We start from the raw sequence: 26252 nt of genomic DNA, 5'->3' as shown, positions 1-26252 counted from the left end.
ATGTTCTTTGAATATGATTTTTTTTTTTTTAGAAGTGGTGTCATTCAATAACTAACAGTGCATTCCCTGTAAACAAGCAGTTTGGTAGGATGATGCTTTACTTTACTTTAGGTTACATGGAAATAATATCTACATATCTACATAACAAGGAAGTAATGATTAGTTTCTTTTTCAATACTTCTCAGTCATTATTTTAACTTTTTATCACAATATTCCTGGTTAAAAAAAACCCACAATTGATCATACAATCGGTCTTTTTCCTGGCGGACATTTTCATTTGTCGTAGTAGGAAAAGCACAGGTGTTACATAAAGATTAACGATGGTTATGTTCTGTTCTCTGTAAGTCACGACACTAACAGTGAGCCAGCATGCATTCAGATGTCATTGATTTTATTATTTACACCTGTGCTTTTCCTACTGCGACATGTCAAAATGTCTTCTATAAAAAAGCCTGTCGATTATACAACTGTGGGTATAGAGGTGCAATGCCAAATAGTAAAAACAAAACGTATCATTAATGTGACTAAAAAGTTTCTTAACTGAAGATCTATTTAATAGTTTTTGCTTTTGAGCTTCCAGCTGCATCTTATGGTCTTGCTCAGTGACTGTGAGATACAGATGAAAACTCCAAAAAGAACAAAGCAAGAGGACCTTAAGTTAAGATATATATTTTTTTGTCATGATAATAAAAATAACTTTATTTGTGTAGCACCTTTCATGCAAAGATGCAAGCCAAAGTGCTTCACAAAACAGGATCAAAAACATTGTTAGTCCAAAAACAAATATTACAGATACGAAGTTAAAACTGAATAAAGAAATGATAATGATTTTTTATCGTGATTGATTACTGGTTTTGTGTCAATTATCACCTTATTTGGAGTTGATCAAGAACAATTCATATGAAAATGGAAGTGATGGCGTCTTTGATCCAAGAAAAACATGTTAATTGTTTGCTGATGAGCAGCCAGTTTCTAATTTAGTCCTTCCTCGATAACAGCTGTACTTTGTGTGACCTTCTTGTTATGTGTTGAAGGTAATCGTGCAACTGAAATTATGGACTCATTAGGCTTTGAAACAGAGGAGTCTACTGGGTCCTTGGAGTGAGTGTTATGTAATCTTATGAGTCTCAGAGGTGAGATGTGTCGAGAGGAGAGCGACTCAACAAAAACAACAACATCTAATACATACACACATTTGTTATGTAACTCTTATGGGGCCAAAAAGTTTCGTCAGTAAACAAAACATTTGTTCTCAAATTCTTTTCTATGCAAATGACTCATTAAAAAGGTGATTACAGTAGCTATCTGGTCATCTTCACCTGATGAAGAGTTTATCCTGCTCGTTATGGTGGATTGATTAATCAGTTTACTGACAATAATCACCGGCAGAGTCACTGGTGACCGGCTCCTCTCAGGCATCAGTGTAGGGCAATACGAGTACAAGATGCTCCGACGGTGGATTAACATAAGCACAGATGTTACAGCTGACCATGGTCCTGCTGTGTACGTGTGCACGCACATATACACACACACACACACACACACACACACACACACACACAGTTTCCTGGAACATCAGCCACTGTGTTCACACCAACACACTTAAACCATGATTACATCATCATGATCATCATCCAGCTGGTGCAAAAGGGGAGCAAGACAGACAGAGCTACTGTGTGTGTGTGTGTGTGTGTGTGTGTGTGTGTGTGTGTGTGTGTGTGTGTGTGTGTGTGGAGAGGGGTGGGGATGCATTAGACAATGATTAAACTGTGTTTGGGGGCTTAAGCACAGTGTACATACAAACACAGTGGAATTAAAAATTTAAGGGGCATTTTGCTGAGATGGCACACAGACGAGCATATAACCACACATGCGTGCACGCACGCACACACATACACACACACACACACCAGGAGGATTTAGCCTGATATGAGCTTCATCTCTGATAGCTTTGCTTTTTTCCCACTCTCTCACACCATTTGTGGAGCTGTGTCCACATTTCAAAACACTGAAACCTCAACTAACAATTATTTTTTTTACCATAGATTAATGTCATGTGCATTTTCATTTGTACAGCCCAATATCACAAATCGCAAATTTGCCTCAAGGGGTTTTATAATTTGTACAGCAAACAACATCCACTGTCCTTAGACCCTTGATTCAAAAAGGAAAAACTCCCTAAACAACTCGGAAGGAAAATGGAAAAGCAACAGAGGAGGGATCCCTTTTCCAGGACAGACAGGCATGCAATATATGTTGTATGTACAGAACAAAATTATAGTATATAAAGACAGGATGACAAACTTATAGATAGATTGATAGCTTATATGAAGAATATGATCACATCAAGCAACTTCCAGATGCTGCCAAAAAGAGACCTGAGCCACACAACCTCCTCTCACCATGGTCGATTATTTATTTGATTAATTGTTATATCAATAAAATGTCAGGAAGTAGTATAAAAATACCCATAATGTACAGAAAATGTCTTCATTGTTTTGTCCTACCAGCAGTTCAAGCCCAAAAACATTCAGTTTACTGTCACATATGACAAAAACAAACTGCACGTCCTCACATTTGAAAAGCTGGTAGGGAATGTTCAGCATTTTTGCATGAAAAATGATCAAAACTGATTATTTTTCTATCAATCCATTAATCGACTTACTGTTTAAGCTCTACACAACAGACACATGCTTGTGCGCAAACCTGATGTTACAAGAAGGCCAACACCTTTTTTTTTTTTTTTTTTTTTTTTTTACAGGAAAAGCTGTGTCAATGCAATGGCATTTCTGTAGAAAACAAAGACAAACTTGTGCACATTATCCCAAGACTTTCTGAGGAGCTCAGTGTCTCTCTGGGAAACATAAAGAGTGACTCATCATCAAGTAAAAGACTTTATCTGCTGCAAAAAATTCCACTAAAATGTTTTGAGTTGGCATATGAAGCACTGCACTGCAATGAGCCGGGTGAAAATATGACAGATCTCACTTCTCAGTTTTCTCGCGCTGTAGGTACAACATGTTCTGACGGGGGAGTCATGTGTGTTATCAATTTACAGTGACTGACACTCCAACCGATGCATTAGAACACACACTACTCAGATGGCACACACCACATGACATACTGACACACTACGATGAAGGGTGTGGGTGTTTAAGAAAGAAAAAAAAAAAAAGGTGGCTTCATAAATGACTAACTGTTGTCAATTATTTTTTTGTCTATTGGCTAATTAGTTAAACAGTGAATAGAGTACAGGCCTCATGATTTCTGCCAGACCACCAAAACATACAAGTCAAATTAACAACAGCTCCAACTCACTGCAGCTCAGAGGAAGACAAAGCAGGCCTGATGATACCAATCATGTCTGCGTGATGCTCGCGTTGTAACCCGGGCATTAATGACCAGCTGAGAGGCTGCTGTACCAGCCTCCACTCGGAGCTGCGCCACTTCGGCTCCAGATGGTCGCTCAGTGGCACAATGTGGTGGTGACAAGAGCTGCAGCTTGAGCTGCTACTAGAATCCATCTGGGCTGCTCTGAAAATACTGAACCATATTGGTGCAGAGTTGCATGATCGTGTTCGGTGCTCCTGCTCCTAATTTCAACCAAAGAACCGGCTTTCCACAATGTTTCATACAGCTGACTGAAGATGTGCTGTATGTTTGTGCGAGAATAACTGCAGGAAATTCCCTTTTCTTACAAATGCTAAAATCTCCCTTTGTTAAAAGTGAAATTTCATGTTTCTCTGGAACTGCAGACAAGTTTCTGTTCAGTGAAAGCAGCTCTGTGGCAACATCCCGACACACTGATGAGTAAGAGTCTTTTGAAGATTAGTAACACTCTTATCAAAACAAATGTCAGTGGTTGTCCTTGCATGAGTTAAATTTGGGGTTTTTTATTAATTTCTCTCAATGCACTGTTACTTTTTCTTCCGTTCTATTCCTGTTTAGTGTATTTTTAATCTGCTACTTTTTTCTGTTCCTTTTAAAAACCTATTAATATGTATCATTCTATTTTGCCTTATCTTACTTGCTTTTTGTATCTTCTTTCAGGCCCTTTAATTACCTTTTTGTTGAAAGGTGCACCACAAATTAACTTGCCATGCCTTCCTCTCTGTCTCTAACACTTGATTCATGATGGCTGGGTTTGAATATTTTTGATGCTAGTGTCCAAATGTTGCCTGGCTTTAAGTACCAATACCAAAACAAGACTTTTTCAATACTTTACTTTGGGGAATATAATCTTTTATTTCTACAAAACAGGCCAAACTTGTTAAATGTCTTTGTTTTTGACACTTGGTGACACATTTTGGTTGGTACCAAATAAAGTAGTGAGATTTCATCTTAGCCCTACTTCTTACTCCTATATTCTCTCTTCCCTTATATCTGAGACTCCATTTTTCTCTAGTGGCACATACATAGCAGAGCACATGTACTCTATTGGATAAGGGAGGAGGAGCGCTGAAACCAAGTGCAACACACCAGACAGAAAGAGAGAGACACATAAAAGCATGGTGATCCTACCTGTGGAGGAGAAGGAGGGTCTTCTTTTCTTGAAGAGTCATTCCTGAAAAATCAGACAAAGAAACTTTAGTGGCACCACTTCAGGAAAAGAAGCCTCATTGTTTACCCAAGAGAGACGTTTATCTTACAGTCAGTTTACACATACTGTACATACTGTATATCTGTGCTGCCTCTCTTTATCAGACGACATGTACGTGATAAACACCACAGTATGCTAAACAGATCTCTAGAGATAATGGAAGCCAGTAGCTTATCAATGTAAAATAAACACTTAGGCAACAGGAGGTACAAGTTGGGTGTTTATGCAAAAAGTTGAAATAGGTGAGAAAGAGCGATACAGGATCTGTAATGACCTTTTAAAAAACACATCAAAGGGATCAAGTTAAGTTTTTGATGAGCTTACCCTTTCTTTAATGTCTCCATGTGGTTTGTTCCAGGTCTCTCATATGTTACCGACACACCAACACTCTCCTTTAACTGGAAAAAGACATGCAGAGTTTGAATGTTAATTACCTGAACAGCTGAGTTTATATCTGACTTTTAAAATAAACGGAACAAACTACTGTACATCAAACCAGAAACGAGCCTTTTTGGATTAATCATTTTCTGTGATCCTTTGGATAATTGATCTCAAGTGTTAGTTGATACTATAACAGTTTGGAGTTAATGTTTGTATTGGGGCCCATTTCATGAAAGGGATTTGCGAGCACTGCTAACACGCAGATCACAAATGGTGCCACCGTCCCATTTCAGGTTGCAGATACATTTACGAGTCCTCTTGCATGTTCATGTATGGATCACGAGTATTTTGTTTTTTGTTTGTTTGCAAGAGGAAATGATCTCATTTGCTAGTCACAGCTTGAAACAGGCCCCTTAAAACTTATCTATAATCAGTTTACTATAAGTGTGCAAGTGTGCAGTGTGCGAGAACTTAAATAACCTTTATTTGTATTGTTGTTAAGCTTAATTTATCCTATTCAGGAAATCTCATTGAGATCAAGCTTACATATACACAAGATCACATTAAGACGGTTCATTCACATCACGAAACAAAACAATGATCATACACACTCACAGACGCGCTAATTAAAACAATCACAAACACACTGAAAAATATCAGCAAGTCCCTCTGAGGGATGAGTGCAGGACTTTTCAAAAATAGAAGTTTACAAGGTTCTTAACGAGCCAGAATACAATTATGAAAAGATCACTTCTAGTTCTGACTCTTATTCTATAAAATATGACACAAGAAAGCATGATTACTTTTATGAATGTTTTGGGGTGCTGAATCATAAAGATGTAAACTAAAATCCTTCACTTGTCTCTTGCAGCAGTTGCCGAAATATATATGGATTTATATTTAAAAATGTTCATTTAATTTTAGCACTACTTTGTTTATTTTGAAAAATGTCATCACCATCCTGGAGTACAAGGTGATGTCTTATTATTGTTGGAAAAATGAGAAAAACAGCAAATTCTCACATGTGAAAAGCTGAAAACAGCAAATGTTTTGGCATTTTTTGCTTCATAAATGACTAACTGCTGGTGATTCATTTTCTGCCCATTGGCTAATTAGTTAAACAGTAAATAGAGTACGGGCCTCATGATTTCTGCCAGACCACCAAAACATACAAGTCACATTAACAGCAGCTCCAAATCAGCCTAAAATACACAAAGCAACATGTATCTGCTTTCTGGTCATTGGATGATGTCAGCAAGAATACAAACAGGATCTGTCTATTAGGGAACAAGTGACTGCAGCTCAGGGGAAGACAAAGCAGGCCTGATGATACCAGTCATATATGTGTGATGCTCATGTTGTAACCCGAGGAATTAATGACCTACTTTGTTTATTTTATTATTTCATAATATCATTATTACCTTACTTGTTATATTTTTATTCTTCCATGTTGCGTTTGTGGAAGCAAACTAATTCTTTGTATGCTGCGTATTTGGCTAATAAACAAATTCTGATTCTGATAACACAATACATGCGGTACATAAAATACGTAAATATATAAAATACAAAAACATAGTACTTTATATATTTATCAATATTTTTTTTTTCTACAAAATGTTAGAAAATAGTGACTTCAGCTCAAAAAAAAGGGAACTTTGGTATGTTATGGTGATGTGGTTGCATTATCTAGACCTTTTCTCCTTTTTCCCTCTTACTTCCTTCTCAGTTTATTTTGTTATTACTGTTGCACTTTTTTTTTTTTTTTTACATTTTTCATTTAGTCATTTTTCCTTATGCACTGATTGAGAGTCAAGTGGGTGCCTGTAGAACGCATCCTTTGGCTTTATAATTGTTAAATTGAGCAACAATTGACTAATTGTCATCTGTATATGAGCAAAACTGTTCAATGAAAATATCTTTGACAAACATCTTGTTTTGTCCAACCAACAGACCAAAACCCAAACAGAAGACGAGGAAAACCAGCAAATATTCACAGTGTTTGGCCTATAATCAATTATCAAAATAGTTGGCGATCAAAATAGTTTTCTGTCAATCTTACAACTCCCTGGTGGGAAACAATGGTGCAATTTAAGCAGTAACTATATCAACTTTTCAAATACATAATTCAACTTTCACACAAAAAAGGCCATTTGATTTATCAAAAAAGGTTCAATAGAACAAAAAAACAAACAAACATCACCAGAAATACCGATCAAGCTCTTTCTGGGCCGCTGATTACCTTCAAAGCCTCTTGACATAACAGAGACGGCTGTTCACACTGACAGAGACACAGACCCTCAATCACATCGAACCTCTCTTGTCAGCGCAACACTCGCTCCAGCCAATCACTGCACCAGATGTGTGTCAAGGTGTTGTGTGTCATTTGTACTGTTACATAAGGGGTCAGCATGGGTGGGAAAAAAAACAAAAAAAAAAACAGCTTGGTGGTCTGGGATTCAGTTCCTTAGGTGAGAAGGTGTAACTCGACAAATCTATTTCCATCAAGTCGGTCGGTGGGATGGCACTCCATGCAGCTGAACTTTACATTAGCACATATCATTTATGAGCCAAGTGTGGATAATAATCCAACTCGCTTACATGCAGCTGTAGTGTAAGAAGAGTCTGTAGAGACTGGATCATGTTACTGACCGTACATGCCTCACACTATCACTGTCCTCGCCGTGACTTTGACTTCTCTCACGCTCTCGTATAGAGGTCTCACTGCATGCTGTATGACTCACTGCGTTTTGGTTGGCAGGCGAGAGGTAGTTGACCAAGTTTTTTTTTTTATCTGGTTGTACTGGGACACTTAACCTAGATGCTAAATGAGCTGGGGATAAAATCCTCTACAGGTGTCATGCTGGTATTGTATTAAAGCTGGTATTGTTTGAAGTGTTATATACTAGTTTTCTATTAGGACTGCAGATAATGATTATTTTCATTAACTATTAATCTACTAGTTATTTATCGATACATTTATTTATACTATAAAACTCTTTCATCTCTGTGCTTTGGTCCCTCCTTGATTCACTGGTTGGGGAAAGATCCAACTGCCCTCCAAATGAAAACTGGTATCCTTGACTTTGTCGTTGTTGTACTGATATTTTTTAACTGGGTCAACGCCTCTGTGTGTGTGTGTGTGTGTGTGTGTATAGAGTACCTACACTATTTGTCTGATGTTTTAATTCAATATTGTGCAGTGTGTGTAAAGTGTGCAAAGACTCATTGAGTAATGTTGCACTATAAATAAACTGAAGCTGAGTTGAAGTTGACTATAAAATGTGACAAAATATTGCAAAATACTAAATTCAACTTCCTAGAATTGAGACGTACTCAAATGGTTTGTTTTGTCAGACAAACAGTCCAAAACTCAAACATATTTAATTAACAATTATATAAACAAGAGAAAAGCAGCAAATCCTCACATTGGAGGAGCTGAAATCAGAGAATATTTGGCATTTTTGCTTGAAAAATTACTTTCAAGTAAAAATTAAATTCACTGATTATTGAAATTGTTATCAATAAATTGTCTGACCATTAACTAACTGATTAATCAGTGAATCATTTCAGCTCTTGTTGATATAAAAGTTTCAGCACCAATATGATATTTTTTCCCAATACCCTCCTTTGAGGAATATAAACATGTTTTTCTACAAAACATTTCATTAAATAATAGAAACCTCTCAAACTTTAAATGTTTACTGAACTACTACAAACAAGAACTTAGCTTGAATAAAAGAAAATGTAAAACTGGGAAAATCTTGATTTTAATCTGAAACTTTCTGATCAAAGACTAATGAGAGAAGGGTACAAATCTGACCAGACATTCATGCTACTGTAACTTTCAGTATTCCACACATTAATGTTGATACCAAAAAAGTATTGAGGTTTGATACACAGCCTTAGTAATTTTATATCCCATTCTGTAATTGATTTACATCACAGTAACATTGTATAGAATTTTTGGGGGAAATTCAATTAAGAAACTATTACGACAAGAACGTTTGTTTTTACTTAATTTGATGACTGAAATGAGGTAAAAATAAGGTACTTCATCACATTGATGCAAAAAGCCTTTAAATTCAATATTGTCATAAAACACTGATATGTAACAGTGCCAGTAACCATTTCACCAGTTATATGGGATAGACACCTCAGTAGAAACCGGTTGACACATTTCCATTGTCTCCGTATACAGCATCATATCAACCAACCCTTGCAGGACCTACTTCAGTAGGTAAACTGTCATAACCAATACAATAAAAGACAATCAAAACTGTAAGGCTTCAGAAAAAAAGGTAAAATAAACTATTAAAGTAACATCCTACACAGAAGAAGTACTTGACTGTATCTGAATCACTTCTCCGCTGCACAATACAAATGCAGAGCACTAAACAAACGCAGCGTCTGGAACATTGTGGCCTCGAGTACCAACCAGTGAAAGGACAATCTGCTCTCTGGTGCATCATCTCCTACAGCGGATAAAAGCTGCTGCTAATTGCACACTTATAACTGGGCAATACATTTTCCACTGCCTCTGAAAAAAAGTGGTTAACAATTATTGTTTATTACAAGCTGCTGTGTGATGAGAATGGCTGTGGAACCATTAGGGAGCTGTACTGCTTCCTGTCATCCTCAAACTCACTGACGTATCTATCTACTGTTTCTTGTTAACTGCAACTGATAATTATTTGCAATTAAAATAAGAGCGACAAGGGTTGAACTGAATTTTTTGACAATTTATTGGAGAGGAGGAGAAGATCTGTGAATGTAGTGTTGCTGTTTTTAATGCAAGCCCAGTGAACAGAGAGAGAAAGCATTAACTAAAACAACAAAGGAAAAAGAGAAAGTAGAAAACAGAGAAAAGTAGCAGAGATACTGACAAGATGGTGATGAATCACAGAGATAAAAAGAGATGAGCAGAAGAAGCAGGATGACTCACTGCGTGGGCGTCCTGGTTGTCAGTGAGCTGCACCAGCGTAGGACTGTGTTTTGACTTCCTGGGTTTCGGGGTTCGCTCAGCGTGACCACCCTGGCCTCCCTGCGAGTCCACGCTGCTGCCCGTGTCCTCCCCCGTGGTGCCAGAGCTGCTACCACCGCTCGACGGGATGTTCTCCTTGTTGGTGTCTGCTCTGACTGATGCAGCTCTGCTCTCGGACAGAAAAGAAATGGGTGAGGAAATCAGACATCTGCTTTCCATCTCACCCTCTCTCACACACTTTGATCTGTCTTTATCAGCTGGACATTGAGCGAAATGCTACAGGAAACAAAATGCCAAGGTCGTTCTGATGCCTCATTTACTTATACCTTCTCAAGCAGCTAATGTGCTGTTTAGCTTTGGTGCTAATTCTATTTACTGTCTATTTACTGTCCACACTTTTATTGACATTTTCGGCTGTCTTTGGACTAATGCACTCCCGTAATCCACGTGTCAATGATCTCTCAGACACCACCAGGTGTCCATCAACAAGGATTAGCTTCTTACTGCTGTGACTTCGGTTGTTATGACTGTGCTGCGTCTCAGTGGGCGAGATTAAGAATACTTCCAGTTACCAAAACACCAACTGGAAGTAGTAACATTTCAGTGTAGCGTTGAGGTCACGCTTTTGTCATGAATGGCCTCTTACTGTACTTTACCAGTACAGTTTAAATTATACATAACATACATGCAAAAAAAATATTCATCTATGTCATTTTCTTTTTATATGGCTTAAAGAGGACACATCACACTTTTTTGTGATTTTCTGTCATTTATATACTGTATATAATGTCAGATGTCATGGTGAAGTTCCAAAACTTATTTGAGAGGTTTATATTTCAAGTAAATAATAGTGAAAAAAGAAGCGAAACTTGTTGGTTTTCTGTGGAAGTTTGCTGAGGAGAAGCTTCCTGGAGCCAATATATATATATAGGGCCAATATAAGATAAATAAGGAGTTTTTTGAACTGTAAATCATGCACAGATATTTCAGCAAAGCCCCAGAATATAAATAAAGATTTGGAAATGTACATGTTATGTCCTTTTTAATGTATTTATTTATCTTATGAGGAGTCAGCCAGTTGGAGGGTTTTATGCGATTGCTCAGAAAGTAACAAGGTGGGCTGGTGAGTCAAATAGCTCTGTTGTTTCGAGTAGGTGTTTAAAGAGAAAAACAATGATGAAAATGAAAATATGTACAAAATAATTTTCTATATATGGCAGTTTTCTGGAATAGAATCAAGAAAAATTAAATTTAACCTTGATTTACTTTAAAAAAATTGAATTATTCTTACTGTAACAGCAGATTTCTTCACTTTCATTTTAGAATATAAGACTTTAAGGCCATAATTCCAGACAAAAATGAAATGATGAGAACAAGGTTTGTGCAGTGTACTTCAGTGTTGCTACTGAGGACACTGATTTCATGCTGGTACCATAAAATACCAGCATCATGTTGATGCCAGACCCACTATACCTGTTTTCTCTGTGTCTTAAGCCCTCCTCCTGCTGCTCTCTCTGATGTCGACGTCTCTGTCGTGCAGTTGGCGTCACCCTTGGTGATGACGGACATGGGGTCGACTCACAGTCCTCTGAACTTTGATCCTCTAAAGGGTTCACATCAAAGAGGTGCTGCTCCACTGTTGAACGTATTGTCCTGTCCAGAAAACTGTAGAGAGCAAGAAAGAAAAATGACAAAATGTAACACTTTATGCTCCAAATTTTATATGTAAGATTTAAGAAAATGTCTCTAAATAAAAACTGTAAATCGATTCATTACAAGAGCAATACTATGCTGCATTTCATGTGACAAAAGTCCACTTACTTTACCACATCTGGTCTGCAGTGAACAGGGAAGAGGTGGTTACTGGAAGAAACAAGAGAGAAGGTGAATTGATGCTGCAGAAACAGGTGGTCACAACAGGTCACTGAGCAACGCTGAAAATCTCCCCGGGGCTCTGTTTCTGTTTCTGGCCCTAGGTGATCAAGGCAGCTAGTGTGCATGAGCGTATGTTAACTTCAGCTGTGTTCAGAGCATAAGTAGGTCCTCTGAGAGCAAAGTGGCTGGCTTCTATGGCTACCAGTAAGTCCTACAATAAAATACAAGGGTATTACTCCCTATATTTATCTTATTCTCTCTGGCTTTCTTTTCGTCTTACTGCCTCTCTCCTTCTGTTAAAATACAGGATACATCTGCAGGAAAACAGTAATGAATGGTGGTTATACTGTATGTTCAGGGGAGTGTTGATATCTACATCTACATCTAGATATATTGGATTATTATTACACTTACGATCAGGCAGCAGCTTCAAACAAGTACTGACATGTTAACTAAACTGTTTGGTTTGTTATTGGAGGGTGCAACCGTGCTTCTATTTCAATTAAGGGCTTTTCTCATTGGGCCACAGACACAATAATATCGTCAGGTTAACTTTTCATTCTTTCTAAAAAAGCTTAAGCGTAGGATGTAGGCTGGAGTTGACATTGGTGTGTTTGCTAGGTGGGTGGGTTGTGAAAACTAAATAAAAATATTTGAGTAATGATTTAAACAATCAATCTATCCAATTAAATCAGTCCATAATTTAGGTTAAATGTATCTACTACTTTACTGAACAGTAAAATCTGTACATTTTATCATCTAATAAATGATAATGAAAGTGACTGTAAAATGCAGGTCTATACCAACATAATATTTTTTGTTTTGTCTTAATTAATTTAATTTTCCACTAAGCTAAATATCTAAAAAGAGGTCAGAATATTTTGACAGAGTTGGTGACAAAAGTGAAAGTGAAATCTTCCTTTTACAATCTTCTCATAAAGACCCTCTAACTGATACACAGTATGTCTGCTTTTCTTGGAGTACAGCTATATCAACATGTATAGGGTTGACTTGCATGAATCTCCCATAAACAGCGGTGTTTACAGTAACAGCACAGCTTGGCAGAGGCATTAATAAAGGAAGAGATAATAACGGAGTGATGGTACACTGTGAAGGTGACTGGTGAAACTGTGTGAAATGCCACGGACATGTACTGACATTATCACGGTTGTAAAAAAAGGATTGTTAATCAGATGAAAAGGTGACACGCCCTATCGTGTCACAACCTGATGATCACTCTGATGAGTTTAACAAGTTCAAATCATAAACACGGGCTGTAAATGTCTGGTGCTTTTAATGTCTGTGTTCATGACAAAAATTTGCCAAAACAAACATTTTTATCATGTGAAGATTAGAAAGATCCTTCACCTTATGTACGGTTTCATTTATTTGAACAGTTGGAAAGTAAAGAGTGACACAGAGGAGTGAAAGTTGCTCCAGAGGCAGCAGACTAAACCGCTCGATTATCTCTGGGCACAGCAGGAAAAATATTAGCCCATTACCTAATAATAGACCTGGCACAGACTGCAACAGGTTAAAACAACAGAAAACGGTTTAATGGCTTACTAGAGTTGACTTAACCTTAGACCTTAATGACTGAAAATGTCAGAGGCAAGACTTCATCAAGTGCAGAGGACACATTAATGCCTGAAATATGACCAAAGTTTTTATAACTGTTTGCAACTTTAGAGGCCCGTCTTTCCACGCCACAGACCCCTGCTGATGTTAAAGTGATGAGATGGTCAATTATATAACTGCCGTGTGCGTCAGGGCAAGATGGTTATGATGCCTGGGGGCATGTTTATAGTACATCTCCATGACCAACAAATCCAGCTTACTATGCTCCTTGTTGCAATGGCACTCATGCTGTGATGGTTTAAGAAAGCGGTTCCCAAAAGTTTTGGCCCTGTGACCCTTTAGAACTTTAAGAAGTATTGTCAACCTGTAACCCCTCATTTCAGGGTTAGTGTCACAGGTTATGTTTACCCCTCCTTTTAACGCAGACTCTCGTTGGCTATTGTAGGCTGTAGACAGGACATGGAAGCTCCTATTGGGTCAACTGAGGTGTCGATTGAAAGGCCAGAGTGCAGCCGCCATTTTGATACCAAGATGTGGCTTGTTGTTTACATGCTAACATGAGTTATGACGGAGAATACGTTGGGAGATTAGGACGTCTGCTGGCTTATTTGAAATGATGCAACAGCCGTTTGTGGATATTTATTGATGTAATAATGTGTTTGGACTAAATATTTTACTGGATTGGAACAATTGGACCTTTGCCAATGTAACAAGACTGTTTTTGTCGGAGTTGTATCAGTCAGTACAGTAATATGAGGCTTCATAGGTGAGTAGTGTGAATTTTGTAATAGTTTGTTTGTTTGTTGGTGGTCTGACAGAGGCATTGATTGCACCTGCTGGTGTGATTGTATCTTGAAATGGTTTGCATCAATCGAATCACAAGAATCTTAGCTTTCCAAAGATGTGTCACATGAGTATGCACTTAAACATAAGAGTTGTGTACAAAGTACGTAGTATAGTTGTGTACTTCACATTCGGAATGTTGAGGGGTTTTAAGAGGCGCTGGATTATTTACACAATTTGATCATATCTGTATTATTAATATGATATCAATATTTTATGTTTTTAATATCACGGTTATTGTCAATACCGGTATATCGCAACATCCCTAGTCTCTAACTCTAGATTACTTGTAACGTCCTTGTTTAATTAGTTTGATAAGTTTAACTAGCTTGTAACCTTTCGCCCAAGCATAAATTGAAAACAAAGTACAACTCATTAACTTCTGTTGAGCGACACTTATCAAAATTTTAGAGTGACCTACCATAAATTAGCCTTTACTTGGCTGATAAATTTGCTTCAATAAAAAATATTAAAATAATATGTAATTTTTGGATATTTTTTGTGTGTGTGGACCATTTCTTCTACTTTAAGGACACCATATGGAAACCAAATTTGTATATAAAAGTTCTCAGAATCTAAGAATGAAATCTTTAAAAAAAACAAAAAACTCCTTATAAAGGTAGGTACAGTACTCTAATTCATTTTTATGACATCCTGCAATACACTACAGATATTGTAACCATGCTAGTAAAATCAGCCCTCTAATATATCCAAGTGCCACATTTAGTCTGTTGATTTAATAAACAGCTGAGCGTGGTTGTCTGTAGTGTCAAGTGCGAGATATTTGGTAATTAAATATCCTGTGGTTGCTATCATGGTGCTAAATAGTCTTCAGGTTGGCACAGTACAGAAGTTGTTTGGCAGTTTGGTAAATCCCTGAAGGAAGTAACATCACTGCCCGGAAGGACCTTTGCACCACAGACTAAAAAAAGACACAGCATGCAGTCAGTCTGGTATGAGACAATATTGCTGCTTGGTGTGCAATGGTGACAGTCTGAGTCACTAACTGCTGGCAAAATAGACCTAAAGGCAAGAGGGGTGAGTCACTGCATCAGAAACATACAGCGAACATCACCACCAGAATGCCAATAAGCCTTTCTTAAACACAGACTGTCTAAAAATATAAAATTATACCACCAACAATAACCAAACGTGATCAGAAACTCGTCAGCTGGTGATTTTGCATCAGTGATTATGTAATTTCATTCAGTTATAAAAGGCTTTATGTGAGCTATAAAGTCTTAATACCTCTAGAATCACTCGCTACTACAGCTGCAACGATTAATCGATTAATTAATTTATCGGTCGACAAAATATTAATCGGAAGCTATTTTGATAATTGCATAATCATCACTTTTATTACTCAAAAATGCCAGAAATGATTTGGTTTCAGCTCCTCAAATGTGAAAATTCAAGACTTTTTTTGTCATATATGACAGTAAACTGAACATTTTGTTTGTTTAAGTGTATGATAACTATGATCCCACTTCACCCCTACAGATGGATTAAAAAAGAAAGGGAGTTGTATAAGAATAACAGTTGTTTGGTCCAAGGTCTGCTCCAGTTACTTGTGAAAGCAAACATGAACTTAGATTGAGGCCGATGCAGAGAGGACAACAGTGCACTGAAGGTTTATGTAATAGAAATCATAACATGCATTAAGCTGGTAACAGTTTCGAAACTTTGTAAACTAAGAAATATTCCAGCAGTGAGCGAGACAGTGTGCAGGAGTTTTCCCATTTTTATTCAAGTTATGCTTTTCTCTTCACCTAAGAGCCTATTTGAACTTTTTGAGAACTATTTGTTTAAGAAATATTTGAAACATTTCTTATCTTTTTTTTTTTTAATTGACCCAAATGACCATTTACGAACCAGCAGTGTCAGTTGTTTTTTGTTTTCAGTTTTAATGTTGTCTGTAAGATTTGCTGAACTGTTAAGTCAGGTCTGTAATTATATGACAGCTCTGGTTTAATTGTTCTATTGTGCTATTTTTGTTCTGCTGAGTGTGCTTTAAAGCAGCCAGCAGTGCAAGTCTTTATTTTACGAAAGCTTAATATAATTGCTTCATTCAGGACCTTCTAACTAAGAAAGTTGCTTTGCAAATAATACTAAGACAAAGATAATATGTGTCTGTAGTGAATGTATCTATGTGTCTCAAAGTCAAGTGTTGCTTGGAGGCATAAAAGTGGAGAGGAAACAACTCCAAAGCCTTTGCAGCAGCAGCTTATAACAGTTAAATCCCCAGCACTGTGTACCCAGGGGCATCCATTCAGGTAATCCAGTGTTACACCACAGTCAGATATTAGCCAGGACCCTCAGAGTCTTTGGTCAACACACAGAAGAAAATTATGTTGATCTATGATCCATTTTGACTGGGCTGAGGTTAAGCTCCTATGTGGCTGCCTGAGAGTTTCTGTGTGTGAAGGAATGCGAGTAGACTTCAGTAGAGGGAGAAAACGTCTGTATGGAATGTGTGTGTGTGTATGTGACAAAATGCAAGTAGCCTTGGAGTGAGTCATTGATAAACGTGAGCTGCAGAGGAGAGACGGACACAGAGAATGTGTATGTGTCAGCAGATATTATTCATTCAGAGATGTCAAAGTGAGGTAGACTGGGGCTGCAACTAAAGACTTATTTTAATAGATTATTAAAGTTGATTGATTAATCTTTAAGTGTATAAGATGTCAGAACATAGTAAAAAAAAGTTCCCAGTGCCCAAGGTGACTCTTCAAATATGTTATTTTGTCTGAAAAACCCACAGAAATTAGATTTTAGATCAATTACATAACATGATTGATTGATAAATGAGTTCAACGATTAATTGAGCACCTACAATGTTGGCAACCAATTGTCTGTCAGCTGCCATGTTGATTAATTGACCATTGTTAATTGTTTTAGCAGTGAAGTGGACTTAACGAGAGATTGACAGATTGTTAATAAAACATGAATGAATATGAAAGTGAGTGCAACGAATGTTTTCCATGTAACCTCCATGTTCCCGTGACCCGTCAACATTAACTTCAATTCAAAATAAAGGCTTTTTTAATTTTTTTTTTTTTTTTACATAAATATAAGTATACATATATGGTTACTGTACATATACATGCATAATAAAGCACAATAACAATGTATAATAAGACAGGCTGAGTCAGTGGCTTCTTTTATATCTAAGCTCAAAATGTACTTTCATTGGTCCCTGACTTTACTTGATGCTAGTGTTATTCTGTTTTATGGGTCTTACTATGTTTATTTATTGTCTGACAGCTATTTTATGTTGTTCTTTTACCTCTTTTATTGTTGTGTGTTGTTATCTGCTATTCTACATGAAGCACTTTGTGACTGTTTTGATAAGTGCTATATAAATATAGGGATATCAGGGAACACATTTATATGCACTGTAGGATCGTGGTCCATGTAAATCCGCATGCATACACATGCAGCAGATCACTAACCAGATTTGGACTTCTACCAGCTGCTTTGTTTTTCAGAAACCCGGTTATGTGTATACATGGCAGAGAAATCAATCTTCTCCAGGAGACATCTACCTGGGGAAACCAGGTAGAACCAGGTATATATATATATATATATGTATATGTATATGTATATATATATATATATATATATATATATATATATATATATATATATATATATATATATATATATATACACACACACACATATATACACATACATATACACACACACACAATATGAGTTATAGACCTATGAAATGTTATGGATGGGACTTTCTTTTTATTGCATAATGAGAGTAGTTTTGCTCCAGTTTATTGAGTAAATATACATGTATGCATGTGATTATGTTATGTATTTTAGGTTATATCTATTGTTTTTATGATATACTACACATACATGGCTGACTCTATGATCACATGTCTGGGATTACTGAACTAGTTGGAACCTTTGACCTTTCATCATGGATGACTAAGCTTGGAGTTTTATTACATTCAAAGATAAGACAAAATATTTTTGTTCTGTCTGGCGTTACTGCTGCTACAAAATAATTTTGTAAAGCAACACAATTCTTACACACTTACTATGTTTGGTCATCTATTCTTTAGTGAACATTGCTACCTGTGACTCTAGTGAACATTTTACTATGAGCTTGAATGTCCAAATATCATATGAAGCATAAAATCATAAAGTGTATTCGAGCTGCACTGCATCCTATTTTTTTAACCTTTTGTCTGTGACAATTATCCTGTGAGGCTTTTGTCCTGAATCTATGACTCAGTTCTTTTTCGGGAAAAGCAATAAAAACACTTGACCACACAAACACAAGCTGCCCTAGTGCCCTATCAGCTCTAGGGTCATATCAGTGAACAACACTCCAGTCAAAATGTTCCAGTGACGAACCAGCCGGTAAGATTAACTGGAAGATCTGCTGTGTTTGAAGGCTTTAGGTCGACATGCACTGAAGGATTGATGGGAAACAATGACAGTGGTTATTGATATTTAACTGATGATTATTAATGATGTTTTGTCGGCCTTTTACGGTATGTTGTATATGTTAAGTATATGTTGCATTTATTTGTAACAGGTCATTTTAGCCATTCTAGTGGTGTGGCTCTAGGGAAAGCAATCATCTAGGTAAGGCAATGATGGTTGGTTGGTTGGTCCAGACTGAAATATCTTAACAACTATTGGATGGATTGCCATGAAATTTTGTACAGACATTCATGGTCTCTGAAGGATGAATCCCACTGACTATGGCGATCCTTGGACTTTTCTTCTTCCTCTAGCGCCACCATGAGCTGGACTTTGGTACTTTTGCGAGAAATGGTTTGACAGCTGTTGGATGGATCGCCATGATATTTGATACATAAATTCATGTCGCCCTCAGAATAAATTGTAATAATTTTTGATCATCAGGTCAAAATTTTAATTTGTCCGATACTTCAACTTGTAACAAAATAACTAGAAAAATAATGACATTCCCATCAGCCTCAGCTATATTTAGTGTTTAGTAGTTTAGCTTACTAAGACTAATGTAGCAAATTTTAGCATGCTACCATGCTAAACTAAGATGGTCAACATGGTAAACATAGCCGCTTATCATTGACTTATTACCATTGTTTTTGTGAACATGTTAGCATGCTGGTAGTCGCATTTAGCTCAAAGCCCAGCTCTGCCTGAGTACAGCCTCACAATGCTGCTTGCATGGCTGTAGACTCTTAGTTTTGTTTACTGATGAGTAAACAACTCACATCCACATTGACACTTAACAAAAATATATTAAAATCAGTAACTGATTTGATGGAGACAATTATAATATAATATAATAATTGTTCACACATTATCATAAAGATAAACAAATGCCGTGTGACAGACATGTCTTTTGTTTTGTGTGGTGTGTCCACAGACTGTGGGTGTGTCTGAAACATGTGCTGTGGTGGCCACAATAACCAAACAGCAGTAAGCAAACTGTTGCATGTGCACGCTGCCCTGCTTTCCCTCTAACTGGTGATTCCATTGTTTTCGATGATAATGCACTGAGGCAGCACGGAGCCACTTCCCCCCACACTTCCAGTCCAAAACAACATGCTTTCACCCAATTTTGTCAGCTTTCTAACATACAGAGACAAGAAGCCTACCTCATGTAGAAAGGAGATATTGGTCTCTCTTCTTCTTGGGAGCTGTAATGGGAAAACAAACAGACGTTATTAATTAGCTTGCAGGATGTGGCTATGAAGAGCTATGGCATAAAAACATTACATCCCTCCCCTCACCCCACTACATGTTACTGGGGCTGAAAATAGGAGCATAAGGCTGGCTTTTGTCTGCAGAATAATAGCCATGCAGTGCAACAGATCAATGCCTTTGTGGAACTTGTCTCGGGTAATTATTATGAACCACTAGAGAAATGCTGCTCTAGAATATAGGCTGACTGCGGCCACTGGATGTATGCCCAGGAACACATGATAAAATTATGCAACGACAAGAGGAACTCTTTGTTGGCACTGAATGTTGAGATTGCTTCACATTTTCATATCCTTGCACTTACAGGGTGAAATTTCATAATCGCTCAGTCCTGTTTGCCTAAGCAGAGCTGAATACTGTATTATCTTCTCTAAAGTCAAAGCAGGAAGAAAAACACAGCAACCAAACCTGAACTGTCAGACAATGTAACAAATTAATTGTCTTCAAAACTGCCTTTCTATATGTTTATTTCCTTCAATTTGAGACATTCTCTCACAGTTAAATTTAGTGATGTCTTGCTACCTTGACAATATGTTACAACTAAACTTTAAATATAGTTTAAAACTGCAAATCAGATGCGTGGTTAAATGTAAACTTTTAAGCAAGTTAGACATGAGTCTTCAGTGTTAATGAGATGTTTTCACATGTTACAACAGGAAACACACAGGTGTAAATAATAAAATGAATGATGGCTGAATCACATTTAGCTGCTCCAGCTTCAGGGGCCTTATAATGTGCATGTTGGCTCGCTGTCACACTGTCATGACTTCCTGATTGCAGAGCCGTCGTTAATGTTATTAGTAACATCTGTGCTTTTCCTACTATGATGAGTCAAAATGTCTGCTGTGAGATATTTTCTCTTTAAAAGACACAACAGTGTGACCAAGCATCACTTTAAACCCCTTGTGGGACTTTATTTGTATGTTCACCTGTGACAAGAGAACACATATTGGGCTAGCATGAACCATAACAGCGCTCTCAGTTTACAGATATGCAACAGCAGGATTTATACAAAGGTTTGAATGCAAAAAAAATGTTGACAAACCAGGTACCACAGATGCACATTGCTTTTTTATTGTTTTTATTGTAATATAATATCTTTAAATTTTAGTCTGTTGGTAGGATAAAATGTCATGACATCACCTTGGGCTTTAGGAAATTGTGAAGGCCAGTTGTCACAGTTTTCTGACATTTCATGGACCAAACAAACTGAAAAAATGACCAGCAGATTAATCGACAATGAAAATAATGGTTAATTGCAGCCCTACTCATTAATGGCTGAGTGGTTTATATTCAGTCTTCTACATGATGACTGACTGACAATCATAAATATCTCAAGCAACATGTGTTTTTGTTTTAGTTAATACTGTTATCCAAGTTTACTCTCCTTTACACTATATAGAGCTCAGCAGACGCCAAACAGAGCAGTCACACAATATTGTCGATAGAGCAGCATAATATTCTGTTTTGCTACTTTTGTTTTTGTCTTATAGAGGAACAGAAAACATAGAAAATCCAACATTTCCAACATTAGATAACTGTGCCTGCTGTGCCAATAAACAATCAGTCTGATCATTGGTTGTAAACATGTTGAGTCTCAGATACTCCCAGACACAGAATAAAGACCTGTTTTTGACTGGACCATTCAGGGAATGTTCAGTACTCTGATGTGTTTTGGTACGTGACTGACGTACCTTCATGTGGCTTACAGTAAGGGGCAGGCATATTGAGGGGAGGAGAAAACACATTGGCCATTCGGGCAGCACCTCAATAAGTTCAAAACAAAGGATTTAGGTTTCAAGTCAGGCAGGAATCAAAATGGGCCAAAGTTCGCTGAACTTCAAAGGTTTTGTAAAATGACACAATGCACAGGAAATGTGCACATATTCCTCCAACTTCCTTTTAGGTGCAGGTGTAGGTCACCACAAATACTTTCAAATTCTTTCAGAGCCCCCCCACACCAATGTTCTCAACTGGCGTTACACAGTCTGGCAAGCGTATTAAAATAATGTGTGCCGTCATTGCTGCCGTGAATTGCAAAAGCGGAAATCCTGCTTACCCACTACCTTACTGAGGGGATAACAAGAAGCTTTATAGGGATACTCAGAAATCCCTCCTGGCTGAATGGAAAACTACCAATGACAAGTTGGTTCAATCTGGATACGCTCCACTTTTTCAACATATTTAAAAATGTGTAGACAAAGGCAGTCTAGCTTACCAACGGATGCTGGTCACTTGAATAATCCTCCCACTGGCTCCAGCTATTTTTGGTGGGGTCCCTTCCGCCCTGCCCTGCCTCACCTTTTTCAAAATCCCTCTACAATATATATATATATATATATATATATATATATATATATATATAGGTATTTGTGCCTTTATTGGACGATGGGCAGTGAAGAGGCAGACAGGAAACAAAGGGAGAGAGACACAGACACAGGTATAACATGCAACAAGGGTCCCTTGCTGGAACTGAATCAGGGATGTTGCGATTATGTGGTCCGTGCAGTAACCTTTCGGCTACTGAAGTGCTCCCAAAAATCCCTCTACAACATGCAATAACATTCTCTTTTTAGCTAGCAGCAGTGAGACACTGATGTCTATGAAGTATGATTAAATCTTTTTGTATTGCAGATGTAAATACTAGTTCCACAACATTTTTCACCAACAACAATTTGGAAGTGCAATCAGTACATTATTGGCTGAACACTGCCCATTACAGTAGTGTTCTTGTTTTATTATTTTTTATTTTATCTTTATTCAAAAATAAGTTGTGACTGTTTTTTGAACTGAAACTGTAAAACAAAGTGTGTGACCAGTCAAGACAGATCCAAAATGCATCAATCCTACAGAGAAGTTCTTTTTTGCAATTTGTTGATTAACTAAGAGGCAAAGATGGGTAGGGACCACAGCCAGAGTCCCCTTGTGTCTAAGCCCCTCTCACCAGCCTCCACTGCTTTCAGGACCCCCAAAACCATCAGGTTTTAGATGAGTGCTGAACATTCTTAGAATACCTCTGAGCAGAAACTGTGTGGTGATCAAGACCCTAAGTATTTGTTGGATAAGCCTGGCTAAGCTATGGTTGGTATATATCGTTCTATTAGAGAAAATGGTGTTAAAGGAACACAAAGCCATCATGCATCATGTCAAGGTCTATATTTATATTCTTTGAATGATTTACAGTTAAAAAAAACTCTTATTTATCTTATATTGGCACTTAATGCAGCCTCAGTTCAGCCTCTGTCTGAAACTGGCTGTTTTAGCTCACTTGTGAGGGGCTTAAAAAAGAGACTATTTGGCATTTTGGCTTCAAAATTTGTTAACCAGCTATCAGAACTGTTGTTGATTCATTTTCTAATCATGAACTCATGGATTTATTGACTTATTGTTACAAGTTGAAATAAATATTTTTGACAAAGGACAGAAGTAGAACTGCAGTCATTCTTTCCCTTCACAGTCAAGCAGGTGTTTGACTCTGTGTTAGGTCTATAACTGAACTTCAACATCAAACATAGTATCTAGAACCACAAAGTCAAAAGTATAATATGAGGTATTTGTTTTTGTTCTTTGAGATGTTTTCCTCACATTTCCAAGAGGCTCCTTCAGTTCTCCTTACTGGTAAAGCATGAGAAGACTAAAGAGGCCTCTTGGATTAGTGGTGTAACATCTTCATGAATAAAACAGCAAAACCAGTTGGATGAAATCTTGATATGATTAAGGGCAAATATATGAGATTTGGGGAAAAAAGGTAGGAACATTAAAAAAAAAAAAAAGTAGTAAAACCAGTTTGATCCAGCCAGCAGGTTCTTGCTGTTCAGGCTGATGGATGAGACTTCCTGACCGGCGGCCAACAATACTGTTACTGCCTGTACTCACACCACACCGCAACGTTCCTCACTTCCACCTATTTCCAATGGGCTTCTAAGAAACTCAATGGTTACATCACAAGACTCAGTGAACCATGGCAACTCCACACAAAAGCCAGTATGCATCCCCCTACGTGTAACTACGCAATGCTAAGAGCATAATAAGTTCACATGACGCTGCTATGTTGGCTCATGTGGCCCGTGTGGTGAATGAGGCTGGTGTCATATTTCAGGTAAAGGTGAGAGCGCTGTGGCATTTATTTGATAAAGAGGAGGCAAAGTGTTAAAGATGTTACATCACGGTGGATGTAAGACTCATACTGCTTGATCTGCACTGCTCTGATACAGTACTGGGAAGTCAAGAGTGTGGATGCAAAGGAAGATCTAAAAGTGGAGCCACTAATAGAAAAGCCTGAGTATGACGATTTGATTTCTAGCGTGTGTGGAACATGACCTGAGTGAGCAGGGTGACTCAGGCCAGGGGTAGTTCCTGGTATGAAGGAATTACCCTTTCAAATAAAATAATACTAAACAGAACTTCTTTACAACCAACAAGATGCACACAAGAACATACTTTCCTTGATTATTTCACACCCTGAAAATAAACATAGTACAACATACAACAAAGTTTATGAAAACAAAACTTTTTTATTAAAAAATGAATTTGGTCGTTCAAGATACTTCAGTTGTGGTCAAGTTTGCTGTGCCGCTGTATGTGTTGCGCTATGCTGACACAGATTTGTCTGACACGTACCTATGGAAAGTGAGAGCAAGCTGACAAGTAGGCATGAGAGTGGCTACACACATGAACACACAGATGTCCACTCATGGAAAATTACCATATATTTGCTGTGGATTTTATGTGTCAAAATCACAGCTACTCAGACCTGAAACTATTTTCTATACAAACACATATCAACTATTTTTGACCACATTCACAAACATGCTTTGTCTTTGAAAGTTTGAAAGCTCCACTGTCTTTAATTTGAGTATCTATAGCTTTAAGCCGGTAAAATCATCTCAGTCTTTTTGGCCGCTGCGGTTGTCTATTGGTAAATACCAGCGCTGATTGCTGACGCACTTTAGTGGGGTCCCCCGTCACGCTGTCTGAAGATCAGTCACCCAATACGACCTGACAAGGAGAATTTTAGGGTGGGGGGGGTCCGCCAGAGGATTTACTGGTACCCTGCCATGACGAGGAAAGCTCTTGCCACCTTGGAAGTATTATATTTGCTACTTCACGTAGACAGGAACATCTGTTCCACTAAGAGCTGATGGTTTGCCTTGTTGATTTAATAAATTAGGTTGCACCCGAGCGGTACTCTTCACTCTCTTGAGAATTAATCAGGTTGACCTTTTGGACACAGAATATAGAAAAGTATTTGATTTATGATGAATGTGTGTTATACCTGTTAATTTGTATAACACTGCTTGTTAATACTAGTACCAACTACTAGTTACTTACAATATACCTCCACACATCCTACGATAAAAATACATTCCATAATACCCTGGAATAAAAAACAATTTGTGTTTATAGGATTTTTTAAATATATATATATATATATATATATATGTATATATATATATATATTATTATTATTATTATTATTATTTTTTTTTTTTTTTAAATATTTCTGTATACAAGTGCGTGTGAAAGAACACCAGATGTAATGTCTCAATGTATCTGGTGCTGACACGGTTTTAAACTCATGATTAATGTTCTTGTGAAAAAGGTCAGTGGTGTGTCTGACAAGCCGTAGTAGAAGCCAAAACAGCATCATCATTTCTCATTTTAGTGTTTCAACATTACGTGTATGACTTTTATTGCTTTGCTCCACATTTTAACTTTCAGTTTTTCCATTGAGACATATTTTACTTATGTCCTATCGTCAGTAAAGAGCTTTACTAATCTTGAAACATACACAGTGGATGAACTGGATTTTGGGTAAATGAGCAGAGGTTTTAAAAAGCACAGTAGCAAGCAAAGCGTGTAAGTCAACCAGTGCAGGTGTGATCGCATCCAAGGTTAATGCTAGTCTAAGCCACCAGTCAAAGCAGTAAAGAGCCCCAACAACAGACACAGCTGTAGCCTTGCTATTCCAGGACTGAGGACACTCGACACCAAGTGGTTCCAGTTTCAGCTTCTTATAATAGGCTTGTTTGCATGCCAAAGGCACATGGCCACGGGGCTCGGGCTTTAGATCCCTGATCACTGTCAGACACTCACCCTAATTCTTCACCCTTGGCCTCGGCTAATAGCACATCACCTATACAAACAGTGTTCATAACCTATTTACCACAGATAAAAGTCCCCTCTAATATCGACATTGGAAAGTTATTTTTATTATCTTGTTTCATGCTTCAATTTTATCCATAACACTTTTTATGTGCTGTTTACAGTTTT

At 37.5% G+C, this 26252-nt stretch overlaps 1 protein-coding gene across 4 annotated transcripts in view; it reads right to left on the bottom strand.

Annotated features, from left to right (window-relative positions):
* Nucleotides 1-26252, bottom strand: part of fam13a (family with sequence similarity 13 member A) — a 65727-nt gene that overhangs the window by 12488 nt on the left and 26987 nt on the right. For all 4 annotated transcript variants that reach the window (XM_042433158.1, XM_042433167.1, XM_042433176.1 and 1 more), the window contains 6 exons: nucleotides 19874-19915; nucleotides 11784-11825; nucleotides 11436-11627; nucleotides 9924-10128; nucleotides 4925-4998; nucleotides 4522-4564 (listed from right to left, as the gene is read on the bottom strand). In XM_042433158.1, the coding sequence (XP_042289092.1) occupies nucleotides 4522-4564; nucleotides 4925-4998; nucleotides 9924-10128; nucleotides 11436-11627; nucleotides 11784-11825; nucleotides 19874-19915 (598 nt within the window). The remainder of the gene's footprint in view (nucleotides 1-4521; nucleotides 4565-4924; nucleotides 4999-9923; nucleotides 10129-11435; nucleotides 11628-11783; nucleotides 11826-19873; nucleotides 19916-26252) is intronic.

This window comes from Thunnus maccoyii, chromosome 2, assembly GCF_910596095.1.
Source record: "Thunnus maccoyii chromosome 2, fThuMac1.1, whole genome shotgun sequence".
Classification (NCBI taxonomy): domain Eukaryota; kingdom Metazoa; phylum Chordata; class Actinopteri; order Scombriformes; family Scombridae; genus Thunnus; species Thunnus maccoyii.
The sequence above is the reverse complement of the archived record's forward strand: the minus strand, read 5'-3'. Positions and strand labels throughout refer to the sequence as shown.